We start from the raw sequence: 14,577 nt of genomic DNA on the forward strand, positions 1-14,577 counted from the left end.
AGGAGTATTCCAGGCAATGTAGAGGATTCCCAGCCTGTGGACTCCCCACCTCAGCTGCTTGTGCCGCCCCTTGGGACTGGCCGCAGTCCTCTGTGTGGAATAGTTGTTTCTGACCCTCTGCTGCTGCCACTCTGGGCAGATGGCTCCCCTGGGCTTCCTGTTTGCAGGCCCTGCTCTTGGCTGGCATCGCCATAGCATAGTGGGGCCATCTGATATTTACAGAGCAGTTTGAGAGGGCAGAAAAAGAGGCTGTGGATGATGTGTCCTGGTGAGGGGTTTTTGAATAGCCATTGAGGCCCTGAGGAGCAGCGCCGCCATCGTCCAGTGAAGGTTGGCTTTGACCCTGGAGGACTTTTGCGTGGATACTGCCAGAGCTGGGCCTGAGGGATATGCTGGGAGCCCTAACACACAGTTCGGAGCCTCCTTGATCATCCTCCTAGCAGTGCGGATCCTTCTTACTTCGAGATGCCACCCATTCCAGACTTCCAGGAACAGAATCTAGGAAAACAGTAGAGGAACCTTAGTCTGCCTCCAGGGCGGTGCAGCATGCTGATGCGGGGGGAAGGCTCTGGAGCCAGACTTGTGGGGTTTGAATCCCAGCTTTGCCTTTTATATTTGAAGCACAGAGGCTGATTGTTTAGCCTATCTCTGCCTCACTTCCCCTATCAGTATAATGGGATTGAGGGTGATCTGACTTAGTACGGGAAAGTGCTGAGAAGAGTGTCTTCTAAGCTGCCCCGCCCTGCCTGTCACTAGGGGCCTTCTAGAAGGGCTGTGCACCTCTGCAGAGAAAGGACCTGCAGTGATTTAGATGACTGAGGGTGGGGACGGATGCTTGAGAGGTGAACAGGGTGACCACAGGCTCACCTGGCCTGGCTGTGTGATTAGAGGGTGTTGATCTTCCAGCAAGTTCCTTCTCTGGACAAAAAGTCCCAAGTCATTGTGTTATGGCACTATACTTCCTGGAATAAGATGAGAGGTTTTGGCAAAAACGAGGGCAGTCTTTCCGTCTGGCTTTGCCTGCAGACTGTTTCAGACTCATGGCTCTACTCCTGTGCCCGTCCTCCCCTACACACACCTTGAAGAGCTCAGCAGGCTTGGCGGGCAGCAGGTGAGATGCTCACAGGGAGCAGGTCCCTGCGAGCCAGCTCCCTCTCCTCAGCACCTGCTCCTCTGGAGGGCTGTGCTCTGCCCTGATAAGTCACCTTGAGTTCTAGCCCTTTCAAGGACGCTGCGTTCCCCAGCTTTTTATCAGTAGGCACAAGGACTCTTACAATTGAGTGCTGTTTCCCAAAATCCGGCTTGTGAAACCATTTACTACTCTCCAAATGTTTTTCTCATGTTTCCAATCCTGTCCACATCTCTTTACCTTGAATTCTCTTTCTTGAACAGTCCAAGTTTCATGTCACAGTCCTCAAGATAGCTGTGTTGTCACTAGGAGAAAGAGGCCAACGTCTGTGAGCTGCGGGCTCTTGCTGCTGTAGGCTTCCTCAGTGCTCTGACTCCAGGGCTGCTCAAGCAGGTATTCAGAAGGAGCCCAGGGATAAGGGGGTCAAGCGGGGGAGGTAGCCGGGCAGGGAGTAGCGGCCTATTGGGCTCAGCCGGGGTGGGTGAGCCGGTCCTAGCTCAAAGTGACACAGCTCCTGTGATTATTAGAACGAGGTTGAGGCGTGGAGTTCTGATTATGTTCCCAAGCCAAAGGCCCTGCCTCTAACCTTGGCATCTCCCGCCATGCTGAGCCACATTCCAGCCAGGACTCTGTCACTCCTTTATCTTTACCATCTCCTGCCCCCAGCGAGTCCTCAGTTGGCCCCATTTGCCTGTGTGGTGTGGACCTGCTGTGCTGTCCTAGCACAGCCCATTGGATGAGGTCTGACTTTCTTTACATGTGCTTCTCACCACCCGCCAGAAACAGAATCCAGGCCTGAGGCTCCCCCTGGCCTCTCCCTCTGCCTGTCTTCTGTGCAGTTTGCCCTCTTTCAGCTGGGGTTCCTCTCTCCCTTAATGGCTATTCCTTTCATCTGGGTTCTGCTGATAGGGCTTTGGGGTTTAGGTTTTTTCACCTGGGAAAAGCTGGATCTCTGGCTTGTCACCTACTGGGAAACCATTGTTAACCACCCAGGGGGGTTGGATCAGAGGGAAGGGTGCAGGGTGTAAAGTCAGCTGGGGCCTGGCCTGAGCCAGGCTGAAGACTAAGACACTTCTGAGTGGGAGCCGCATCCCCCTGCCCAGGGAGAGCCAGGGTTTTGTGTGTGCAGGTCAGCGGACAGAATGTTGTGAAGAAGAGCCTGCACTGGGCCAGGAGGCCGAGCTGTCTCTGTGTCACTGTGCCCGAGTCACCTGCTTCAGCATCTCTCAGTCTCTCCTGTGTCCCTGCAGCCTGAGTCTGCTGTTCCTCTCCACCACACACACACACACCTGAGCAAGGAAGGTTCTGGACAAAATGTAGGAGTGAGAGGCAGTGCTGGGAATGCTCATCTCCTCACTGTGCCATATTTTCCAGCCTGACCCTCAGCGGGCTGGTTCTGAGGCCTGTCCCCTTGAACTCAGCCTCCTCCTCCTCGGCTCAGGGAAGCTGGCTGCTTGTGTTTGCTCTTTAGGCTGTGTGTGTATGGGAGGGGGGATTGTGCCCTGGCAAGAGGGCTGTATTTACCCACAGTGTTTCCATGCTCAGGAGGTGGTTTGCTTGGCAGGGAAGGCTGCCCCAAGGCTGGGGAGGGCAGGGACACCATGATGTAGCCCAGGGAGGAGGCAGCCCTCAAAGCCGGCCTGTCCTGAGCTCAGCAAGAGTGGCCCTCCTTTACGGAGGGTTTGCAGTATTCAGGCAGTATGCATCCATGAGCTCATTCATCCTTATAGTAGCTGTGGGTGTTACTCTGACTGCCCTCAGTTTACCCAGAAGGAAACTGTGGCATGGAACAATCAGGTTGTTGGTCTTTTTTCTTTTTTTCCCCCTTTGTGACACTGGAGATAGAACCCAGGGATACTGTACCTTTGTACTGAGTGAATTTGTTTGTTTGTTTTGTGCTGCATTTTCTGAGGCAGGGTCACACTAGGTTACCTCAAACTTGTAATCCTTCTGCTTCAGCCTCCCAGAGTGCTGGGATTATAGCTGTACATGACCACATCTCACTAGCAATTTTTTTTTTTTTTTTGGTCAGTGCTAGTGATCAAACCCAGGGCCTACCCAACCCAACCCAACCCAAAACAAATATTTTTAGTTTTTACAAAAGTTACACTTCGTTGATAGGAAGAATTTTAGAGTACATGGAAAATATAAATATATAAATAAGACTCATATAAGTAAAAAGATCATTAATCATTTTCTTGCATATTTACATGAATGGATGGTGTTTTTGAAAAATCAAAATCATATTAAATGCTCAGTTTTGAATCCTGCCTTTTTCTCTTAATAGTGTATGAAATTTTCCTTAAGTGGCTACTAGTGGTGGTCTTAGATGACATGCAGCAAAGCCAAATACTAAGTGTTGCTGTGCAGGAGTGGTGGATTGGGTAGCAGACTGCTCTGAAGTCTTAGGGGAGGATTTGGTGTCCATGGTCCATGGCAAGATGTGGAGGAGGCTAGGTGGCAGGTGGGAAGGGCACCCCAGGGAGCAAAGTCAGCAATGCAGAGGTCCGGAAGATAAGCTCTGGGCAGAATGGGATGCACAGGGCTTTGCTACCATTCCTAGGCAATGTAGATGTTGAAGACCCACCAGTGGGCTTTAAGTGGGGAGAAACTTCAGATTGGCATGGGAAGATTGCTCTTTTCAGGGGTAGGAAGGACAGGAGGTTTGAGCGGGGTCTGCTTATGTAGTTCAAGTTGGCTTTAAAGGCCATGTAGCCCATGCTGGCTTTAAACTCCCAATCCTCCTGCCTCAGCTTCCTGATTGCTGAGATTATAGATGTCCACTCCGATAGTCAGCTGAAAGGTTGTTCTTTGTATATAACTTGAGTCATGTGATTTGAACTGGAAGGGAGCAAGGTAAGGCTAGATGTTATCCGGGTGAGACATAATGAGGGCTTGCACCAAAGCAGCATCCCTGAGAAGAAAGAATTGAAGAGGAGACGAGTGTCGAAGAGGTAGGAAGGGCAGGAATGTGTGCTTTGCTGTGTGATTTGGCTTGGCCCCTCAGCTGTTAGCATGTCTTAACTACAGCCATTTCCCTGCCTCAGCTTCCTGAATGTGTTATTGAGATATAACTGATTTGTAGTAATTGTATACATGTATGGGGTACAATGTCACATCTCAATACATGTGATGATCAGATTGGAATAATCGGTATATCCATTTCCTTAAATATTTATCATTTTGGGGATCTCATTTAAGAGCCTGTCTACTATTTTGAAATGTACAGCTAGCTGTGGTTAAACGTAGTTAGCCTCATATGCAATGGAATATTAGGAGTTATTCGTTATTCCTCCTACCCAGCTGTATCCCCGTACCCACTCAGCACCTTCTCTCCTTCCCTGCTTGACCAGACTTGGAAAGCACCTGGAGAGTGGGGCTTTCCTGCTCTCATGCCATCGCCCTTACCATGAGAAGACTGTGTCCAGCACCAGTCTGCTGGCCAGGGTGGAGGATGAGAAACTGGTGGAATAGAGCTGCCCCAGCCTGGCACAGAACAGAACCCTCGTGACTCAGCCTCAAGCTCAAGGGCAGCCAGTATTTGCCAACCCACAGGCATGGGAGCCGCCATAGTAGATGACAGGACATATAGGGGGTGTTTGTTAGGGGGCAATTAGGAAGTGATTGAGAAATACCCTGGTTCTTGTATTGAATGTTAACTATGTGCTGGGCACTGGCCAGGCCCTGGGGATACTGTGCAGAACCAGACAGACGGGTCCTTACTCTCGGACTCAGTTTCAAGAGGGTATTGGCCCAGGGCTCTGCTTGTGACTGGGTGCACGGTAGTACCATTAGTCAGGGTGGAGTCAGAGGAGACAAACAGGTCCGGGTGAAAGATAATGAGTTTGGTTTGGGAAAGAAGCTTGAGATACCTGTAGGACATTAAGGGGAGGTGTCCAGGAAAGAGCAATATATATAGGTGTGGAACAGAGGAGAGATCTGGCTCTGTACTGAAAATTATCAACATCGTATAACAAAATAGATCTGTGGACGTTCAGAAGAGAGAATTAGTGGCTGGGGAGAGATTTCCTTCTGAAGATCACCGTGCGCTGGATTTGTGCTTGTAGAAGCATCACCAAAGAGGGCAAATAGGACCTGCAAAGTATGGAGGTGAGACAAGGAGCTGAATGGTGAGAATGTTGCTGAAAAAGTAGACTGGGGAGAGATCAGAAAGAGTCTTGAATTCCAAAGATGGAGTGGTATGTCATTAGGAACAGGGGAGCCATTGAATGTGTCTGAGTGGGACTGTGACTGGAGGGACACATGTCTAGGAGATGGGCAAGAGTGGGATAAATTTGGAAGTAGAAATCAAAAAGAAATTGGTTTCTGTCTGAGGTCTTCCATATACTGGCCCTGGGATATTGAGCCCCATTTGTCTCACCGATAATGTGGGAGCAAAGCTGGGCACGGTGGTTCACACCTGTAATACCAGTTCTCTGGGAGACTGAGGCAAGAGGATGGCAAGTTTGAACCCAACCTGGGCAACCTTGCAATTTAGCAAGACCCTATTTCCATATTTAAAAAAGGCTAGGGATGTAACTCGTTGCAAAGGTCCTGGAGTCAATCCCCAGGACTCAAAAAAGTGGGGGGTGGATTTAGCTCATTGCCACAGTGCCTACCTAGCAAACATGAGGTCCTGAATTCAAGTCCTGTACCCAAAACCAAACCAAAAAAAAAAAAAAAAAAAGAATGGAGAGTAAAATTGCTTGCCCTTCAAATGAATCCTATCCAGTGAGACTGAACTGCTGGGAAGACAGAGCCATGCCCAGGGTGGGCAGTGAGCTGGTATTATTGCCTTCTGGCTGGTGTTGACTGAAAGATGACACCAGATTGAAGGTGAACTGACTCTTTCATCTCATTAACCTCTGTTCCCTGTCCCACCTTGAAGAGGTAATTAACAAATGTCAAACCAGGTGTCCAGGGGACCAGGGATATAGCTCAGCAGCACAGTGCCTGCCTGGCAAGCACAAAGTTCTGTGTTTGATCTCTGGTACACATACACACAAAAAAAATATCCAGGCATCCTCTGCAGCTGGCAGAGCTTCCCCGTCTTCATGTCACTCAAACTGTTCCCTTACCATGCTTTGTAGAAAGGGTCATTGAGCGAAGGCTATACCAGGCCAGCCTCTGCCCTCAGGGAGTTCCAAGGCTGGTCATGTCCCGAGGGCATATACCTCTAAAGGTGAATAGGGTGGCATCTGCAGTGGGTAAGGTGAGTGGTCCAGACCCTCTCTGGAGGGCAAGAAGGGGAAGGGAGTGTGAAAGAGAGAAGGGGAAGGGGTGCTCTGCTCCCTGGGCCCACTGGCTCCCTCCAACAAGAAACTAAACACCCAAACTGCATTTAACGTGGCTGTGAAAGACCAGGGTGACCACAGTGACATGCCGCGTTAGATATTTCATCAGGATGACCACTAGGGAGAAAATAGAAAGCATGAATGTTTGGCAAAGATGTGGAGCAACTGGAACCCTGTGCATTGCGGCTGGGAATGTAAAATGGGGACGGTATGGTAGTTCTTCAAAAAGTTAGCCCTAGAAATTCCATAGACGGGATCCCGTTTCTGTGTATAGAAAGAACCAGGATCTCAAAGAGATGCTGTACACCCGTGTTCACAGAAGCGTTGTTCATTCACAAGAGTGGAAGGGTGGAAGCAATCCAGGGGTGTCTGAGCAAATGAGTTCTGTACATGCTGTGGGATTTACTCATCCACAGAAAAGAAGGACATTCAGGTCCACGCTCCAGCATGGGCGAACCCTGAGAGCATTAAGTGAGACCCAAAAGAACAAAGCTGAAATTCTACTTACTTGGGGTGCCCAGAGTAGTCAAGGATATGGAGATAGAACTGGGGAAGGAGGAATGAGATGTTACCTTCTGTTTCTGTTTGGGATGATGAGGAGGTTCTGGAGGGAGGAGGTGGTCACATGAGTGTTCTAGTGTCAGGTAAATGTACACTTAAAATGGCTAAAGTGGTACTTGATATGTATCTATCACCATACACAGAGGCAGAGATGCTGGATTGCTTAGATCGAAGAAATAGTGAGAGACAGAACTGTTTGAGAAGAAATGGGTGAGAAATCGGTTCCCAGAATGGGCCTGGCAAGGAATCGGCTGGTCGTTTAGGAGTGGGGTGACTGAAGACCACACAGGGCTCCCTCCTCTCTCACCTGCTCATCCTTTGTGTCCCCAGCAGCAGGCCCCAGCCAACACCATGGCTTCCGCCGAGCCCCTGACCGCGCTGTCCCGCTGGTACCTGTACGCCATCCACGGCTACTTCTGCGAGGTGATGTTCACGGCGGCCTGGGAGTTCGTGGTGAACTTTAACTGGAAGTTCCCGGGCGTCACGAGCGTGTGGGCCCTCTTCATCTACGGCACCTCCATCCTCATCGTGGAGCGCATGTACCTGCGCCTGCGGGGCCGCTGCCCGCTGCTGCTGCGCTGCCTCATCTACACGCTCTGGACCTACCTGTGGGAGTTCACCACCGGCTTCATCCTGCGCCAGTTCAACGCCTGCCCCTGGGATTACTCCCAGTTCGACTTCGACTTCATGGGCCTCATCACCCTGGAGTACGCCGTGCCCTGGTTCTGCGGGGCCCTCATCGTGGAGCAGTTCATCATCCGCAACACCCTTCGCCTCCGCTTTGACAAGGATGCCGAGCCTGGTGGCCCTGTGGCCCTGGCCAATGGACATGTCAAGACCGACTGAGTAGGGGATGTGTGGGGAGGGCTCGAGGGTCTCTCATGGAACCCATGGACAAAGAGATCAAGCCGGCAGCTTGCCTCTTCTATTTAGCACAAGCCCTGTCCCAGCAGGGCACACGCAGCCCCATATCCTCATGGGGAATGGTGTTGGGGGCCCAAGAGTCGAGGCAACAGAAGGACACTGGGAAAGGTCCCTGGGTCTCCACCAGCCCAGGGGCTGGTGGCTGGAGCCGTGTGGCTGGGTAATGACTGGTCTGCATGATGACTTAGAAAGCAACAGGGCCTGTTCTGACTAGGGAACATTGTACATGGGGCCGAAGGTGAGAGGCAAGGTCTGCCGAGGCTTTGGGCTGCCACTGCAGCCCCCTCGCTCCCTCTCACTCAGACTTAGCTGGGCTTTGGCTGGTTCCATTAGGCAATATTCAGGTGCTTGCTTGCAACCAATACCTCCCCGAGGGCCTGCTGAGCGGCAGCCTGAGAGAGACGCTGCAGCCACCGAGCTGCTTGGCAGCAGGGCTGGTCTGCAGGCGCTGGGAACCTTCCCCTGGCTCCTCTCCCCTCCCCAGGGCCCCACGCTGCTCCCTGGGCCTTCTGGGGGCCCCCGTGGTGCTGGAATTCCCACCAACCTTGGGCTTTTGGAGGTTTCAGTCCCTGCGTGTTCGGTGGTGTTTCCCCCTTTCTCTTGTTTTCAAGGCCTTTACCACTAGTAGCCCTTTTATCCGTGTCGGTCACCACACCTGCCTCCATCCCCAGCTCCCTAGCCAACACGGCAGCAGCCAGGGGTCAAACCCTGAGAGACCCTGCCTGTCTTCTCACCGCCTCCACTCCTCCCCTTGGCCCGATGACCAGGAGGTCCTGAGTTCTGCCTCCCCAGCTCTGGTCTGGTGGGCAGCTTGGCAGTGTCACCTCCCTGCAAGGACCCTGCTCAAAGCAAATAGTAACCCCAGAGCACAGTTGGCCCAAGGGGCAAATCAGTACAAGAGGGGAAGAGGCAGAGCTCTAGGTCCTATTGGCTTGTACTGGTTTATTTTCAAGCCAGGGGGAACAAAGTAGCTTTCTAGGGAATGGAGGAGCAGGTATCCAGTGTTGGAGATCCATGGGGGATGAAAGGAAAAGAGGACCACAGATGGTTCTTTGGAAAGCCATCATGGGAACAAGGGATCTGTTCCAGTTCTACCATGGCCCCAGCTCTGCAGCTAAACCTCAGGATTGCCCCTTCTCCTCCCCTCCTGGCAAGGCTGCCCCTTTGAGCTTGCTCCTCAAATAGTGTTACCCCCGCCACACTCATGGTCATCACCTTAGTGATCTCCCTTTTCCCCATGACAGATCCATTGCTGGCAGTGGACAGGTGACATCCTCACTCCAGCCCCTTCTGGTCTCTCCCCAACCCTCCACAGGGAGGGACCCATCAAAAAGTGGACCACCCCGTGGGACATGGTCTCAACCTGACCACACTAGGACTGGGGTAGAAATTAGCCTTTCTTATTTAAAAGTGACAGTACCACCTGTGACACGATCTCCTCTTCCTTGTTGGCTGCTATGCCAACAAGGATGGGCAGCACCAGCTAGGGTAGGTAACAGGTGTGACTTGAGACAAGAGAAAGGCTTAGACATCCAGCCTCTGGTGGCGTTTTCCTGCCATTCACCTTGTCAGGGAGGGAGGCGTGGTTTCCCCAGCCACCAAGCAGGCTTTTCCAATGGCAGGCTCTCGTCTGTGGTGGCTCACCCTACCCACCTTAGGTTTTGTTAAAGCCTCAGTCATAGGGATTGAAGGACACAGAGCATCAGGGGGTGGGTTGCTTTCTGTCTCTAGGTAGGAGAATTCCCACTTCCTACTGGGCAATCAGTTCCTTGGTACCTTCCCCCAGCTCCATGTTGCCCTGACAACCCTCCAGGTCACCACCTTCCCATACCCCTTCTGCAGTGGAACCCAGTCGCCAGCTTGCTGAGGTCGGCCAGAATAAGACCTCCTTAACTCAGGCACGGCGTGGCCTTCGATGGCTTTCCTGGTTCCGCCACTCGCCACTCCCGGTGTTGCCTTTGTGGGCATTCCCAGGCATCGTTTCTTTACTGGGCCCAAGTGCAAGAGTTCCTGGCGTGAATGTGCATGTCTGGCAACTTTCTGCATTGTGGTCTTGCTTCATCTAGGTGCCCTGTGGGCCCTATGACCCTTCATAGGGCACAGAGCCCCCAGTTTTGGGAGGCTACAGCCCATGACCTGACCACAGGATCTACAGGTTGAGATCTTACAAGAAGCAGCCCTGACTTCAAACTCTTGTTTTTTGTGGTATCTTTAGATCCCTGATTCCTTAGTGCCCAGGACTGAGGTCTGGAGTAACCCCAGCCCTGCCAAGCCTTGGGGCTGCTGGCAGGGAGTATGCTGGCTGCTGCTGAGCCCCTGGCACCCTGCACCACTGTGCTGGCCATGGCAGCTCTCTGAGCTGCAGAGTGCAAGTGCGTTGCCCTGCATGGTTCAGCTGCTTTGGACGTCTACTAGGCTTCCTGTGCCCTGTCCCCTTCTCAATGCCAGTGAGTCACGATGGCCCTTGCTTTTTCTTAGCAATAATACCTGGGGTGTGCCCACGAAGTCCTTGTGTCCTGGTCCCTACTCTGCGTGGTCTCTTGGGGAGGCCACTGCTGAGTGGGACAACTCATGTGAGGACCTGCATTTATGAAACTCTGGGCTGTGCAGACACTCGCCAGGGCAGACAGGTAAATGAGACGTCAGCCCTTGAGCTGTGACTAAGGCAGGGAGAGAGCCGTCCACCCTGAGGCTGCCCGGACCTGGAGGAGCTGCGAGCCCAGCTTTGAAATGAGTGGGACTGTCTTCCAACCTGGCGGCTCTTAAAAGACATAACTGTTTGTGTGTGCATTGCCTGCTGTGTCTCCATTGGTCTCTGTCTCTTCCTTTTCATATGTGTGCACATAAAATATACTGGTGTTTGTGTTCCAGGACTGGCTCTGACCCCTTTCCCGGAGGCTCACAAAGGCTGAGTCCATTCCACCCTGGCATTACACCAACCTGAACCTGGAGAGCTGCTGGGAGGGGAGGGCATCATCGGATGCTCCTGCTGGTCCTTTTCACTCTACCCTGCTATGCCCCGACTCTCAAGTAGCAGAATCTGGTCCAGGCCTCTGCCCCTATCCACAAGGTGAATGAAGAACCCCTGACAGCGTGCAGGTTGGATCCACCTGCCCGAGAGATGGAGCCCCCCTTGAACACATTGGTCATGACTTGGAATATCCCACAGGGTGGGAAAGTCTGAAGGAGGTCCTAAAGGCCAGGTCCGCTTTGTGTAACATTGCAGGTGCTGCCGTGTAGAAACAGCTCTGCACTCCCCAAACCCCTGCTCTCTCTCGAGTGTCGTCGGTGGGTGTCGAGCCTTCCTTGGTTTAGGTACCTCTGCTCTAGCTCTCCTGCCCCCCCCCCCCCGCTTCCCACTGTGGCTTTGCCTACTTTCCTACTTAAAGAGAGAGGATGGAGGGTTTAGAGATTGCTCAGTGTGTTCAATTCACCCTGAACCTTTGTGCCACAGCTAAGCTGCAGCACGCGGCAGTGGCTTTCTAAATCACTGGCAAGGCCCTCTGCAATCTTCTCCCCACAACTCCTTGAAGGTATTCATTTTTTTTAAAGCTGTCCCACTTTTGAAAATGAGCTAAAATAAAGCCACAGCAGTCATTTATATGTTAGTATGAACAAGTCTATAAGGTGGTCCTGTTAGAGCATGATTGTATAGAAAGAAAGCCAACATAATAAAATACAGTGTGCTTTATGAGCTTCAGAAAAGAAACAAAAGCAGAGCCCCAACTGAGGGCACCCAAGACTTGTTAACTAGCTAGCTCAAGGAGTACTTTTCTCACTTGTTTCCTTCCTCATTCGCATCCAGCCTAAATGGACCTTCTAAGGATACAACATCGACAGAAACTCCCAGGAGAGGTAATACAGGACCTGTAGCTTCTGAATGCACACAGCCTTTGCAAAAGCCCAGGGCTTAAGCACAGCGAAGAGATGACCATGAGTTTGACTTCCTTCCCCAGTGACTGTATCAGAAGGGTGCATGTCCACACAGCACCCTGGACAACCAAGCAGTGGGTGGCCTGCCTTTGTCTAGTGGGCAGGTATGAGAGAGCTGGCTCCTATTCTAGATGCAAAGGGAAACAAACTCTTGTTTCAATATGAACAAAAGAGCTTTCAGAGAGAATTTTTGAATTGGGTGCCCCTTTTTCCCCACCACCCATTTTTTAGACAGTCTCCCTGTGTAACTCAGGCAGGCTTGGAATTCCTGATCCTCCTGCCTCCTGAGTAGCTAGAATTATAGCCATTTGCCACCACGCCTGATTACTGCCCTATTTTACTTGAAAAGATTCTGGATGCCTTTAGAGTCTGGCTCAGCTGAATATTACTTGCAAAGTTAGAACAGTGGGCATGGGAGGGTGGGGAAGAGGCATTAGAGGGAAGGTGGTATGGGACGCCCTTTTAGGGAAGGTTAAGACAGTTGGCACAGGCTCCTCCTTCTGGAGGAAGGTTGTGACATTTTTGGCCTTTGGCAATTCTGGGTTTAGCCTTGATATCCTCTCTCCACATACAGCCTTATTTTTGCCCGGGGCCTTTTCTCTTTGATCCTATTTACTCCTGGGAGAAAGAAGTGTGGGCCTCTGGCTATGGGTGCTTTCAAAAGGTTCAAAATATCCAAATGAAACCACCTAGCTGCAGGATGAGAAGCTTCTTCCAGGAACATTCTGATAACTGACAGGCCTGAGAACTGTTTAACTCATCGGCTGCTTCTTGGACCCCTCCCAAGAGCCAGAACCTGGCTAGTTACTGCAGCACTGACAGTTAATCAGGGAGAGAGACACTGCGGGAAACCCACTGAGTGACATAACTGCCTGGCCACTGGTCCTCCTGAAGAGAACCTCCAACAGAGGAGCCTGACTCAGCTGCAGGGAGAGGTGAGGAGTGCCAGGGAGGCGACAGCACAGGCCTGAGGCCCCTGAGGGCTGACTCCTGATGCTGCCAGAGGTGGGCTGGATTTTCACTGTCCAGAAATGCAGCCACTTTCTATGCCCAAGGAAGTACCTAGCCAGGTATCAGTGAGGCTACTGTAAAAGCCAGGTAGAACATTCCAGAACACAAGTTCTCTGGGGAACCTGAAGCTAGGGGTCCTGTTTAAACAACAAACATTCCTGCATCCATCACCGCAGAGCTGTTCGCTGTTCTGGCAGCGCCTTGCCAGCGTGCCCTCCGAGCCTCCAGGCCTCAGCCAGAGACCGCACCATGGCTTATTCTGGTGATATATGCTCTTGGTTTGAGCAAAGGTGTCCTTTTAGAACCAAACACTACAGAGAGGAAAGATCCACTGGTGGCCTTGTCTGGCTCTTAGCCCCTTTTACAATCAACCTATACAGGTAAGAAAGCTCCAGTAGAGGGTGAAGCTCCCAAGTGAGGCGGAAGCTTCTTAGAGAACAGGGTTGTGTTAGTTTCCCAGGACTGTGGTAACAAACCACCATAAAGCAAGTGGCTTAAAACAATAGAAGTGTATTAGCTTGCACTTCTGAGAACCAGATATCTGAAATTTGGGGTTAGCAGGGCCACATTCTCGCCAGAGGCTCTTGGGGAGAATTGTTCTTTGCTTTTTTAACTTCTTATCATTGCTGGGGACTGTTGGCTTCCAGGCCTGTGGCAGTACTGCTCCAGTTTCTACTTCTGTGGTCACACAGCCTACGCCTTTCCTGTGTCTTCTCTTCTGTCTCTTATAAAGACAGTTACTGTTAGCTTTCTGTTACTATAACGAAATACCTGAGATAATGAACTTAAAAGGAAGAAAAGTTTATTTGGGTTCATTTTGGGAAAAGTCAGTGGGTTTCAGCCCCTGGCCTCTTGTCCTCATTCTGTCTTATGACAAGTTAGGCAGCACCTCCCAGGGGTCACTCATGGCAAAGAAAACTGCTCACTTCATGCTAGTCAGGGAGCAAGGAGAGAACAGAAAAAGGAGGAACCAGGTCTCAAGATACCATTGAGCGGCCCATTTCCTTCCAGGTCCCGCCTCCTAACAATTCTGCCACCTCCAGGTAGTACCATGGGCTTGGGACAAAAACTTCAATACACAGGGCTTTGGGGGAGCATTCAAAAGCCAACATTACCAGATACAGTGGCACATGTTTGTGATCCTAGCACTTGGGAGGCTAAGGCAGGAGAATTGCTGGGAGTTTGAGACCAGTCTGAGGTACACAGTGAAATCCTGTCTCAAAAAAGATTTTAAAACTGATAAAAAGCCTAACCATAGGACTTATCCTTGAATTTAGGTCCATCCAGAGTAATCTCATCTCAAACTTCTTAATCAGATCTGCAAAGACCCTTTCCCACGTAATATAACATTCAGAGGATTTGGACATGGCTAGATGTTGAGGGGACAACAGACAACCTACTGCAGGGGTCAAGGACGAGATTTCTGCTAAAGCCCTTGCATCCCGTACCAACTTGAGAATTCCATTAAGAGTAGGAGCTAGAAGTACAAAGTGGGATCATCTGGGAGAGAAGGTGGGGTTTGGGTTCAGGATAGAGCTCCGCATCCTAAGATGCACCCTGCAGCTGTTTGGATGAAGATCTATTTCCCTGCTGTCTGAGGACTCTGAAATGATTTCTCAATACCCTTAGGATCGCATCCACGGCCTTGCTGAGGCTTATGAAACCCTCTGTGGCTTGGCCTTGTTTCTCTCCTCCCTCTCAGCCTTGCGTGATCCAGAGATACTC

At 51.2% G+C, this 14,577-nt stretch overlaps 1 protein-coding gene across 12 annotated transcripts in view; it reads left to right on the forward strand.

Annotated features, from left to right (window-relative positions):
* The window catches only part of Tmem229b (transmembrane protein 229B), a 41,929-nt gene extending 31,151 nt beyond the window's left edge, over window positions 1-10,778 (forward strand). For 6 of the 12 annotated variants that reach the window (XM_063241194.1, XM_063241192.1, XM_063241195.1 and 3 more), the window contains exons 3-4: window positions 5,112-5,239; window positions 7,315-10,778. In XM_063241194.1, coding sequence (XP_063097264.1) covers window positions 5,234-5,239; window positions 7,315-7,830 — 522 coding nt within the window. In that variant the 5' untranslated portion in view covers window positions 5,112-5,233 and the 3' untranslated portion in view covers window positions 7,831-10,778. Of the gene's footprint in view, window positions 1-1,392; window positions 1,523-5,111; window positions 5,240-7,314 lie in introns of all 12 variants that reach the window. The other 6 variants (XM_063241200.1, XM_063241198.1, XM_063241199.1 and 3 more) reach the window with 4 other exon arrangements.
* The last annotated feature ends 3,799 nt before the right edge of the window (window positions 10,779-14,577 follow it).

This window comes from Cavia porcellus, unplaced genomic scaffold (genome assembly GCF_034190915.1).
Source record: "Cavia porcellus strain 051 isolate PalLab524CR breed Dunkin Hartley unplaced genomic scaffold, mCavPor4.1 scaffold_31, whole genome shotgun sequence".
Lineage (NCBI taxonomy): Eukaryota > Metazoa > Chordata > Mammalia > Rodentia > Caviidae > Cavia > Cavia porcellus.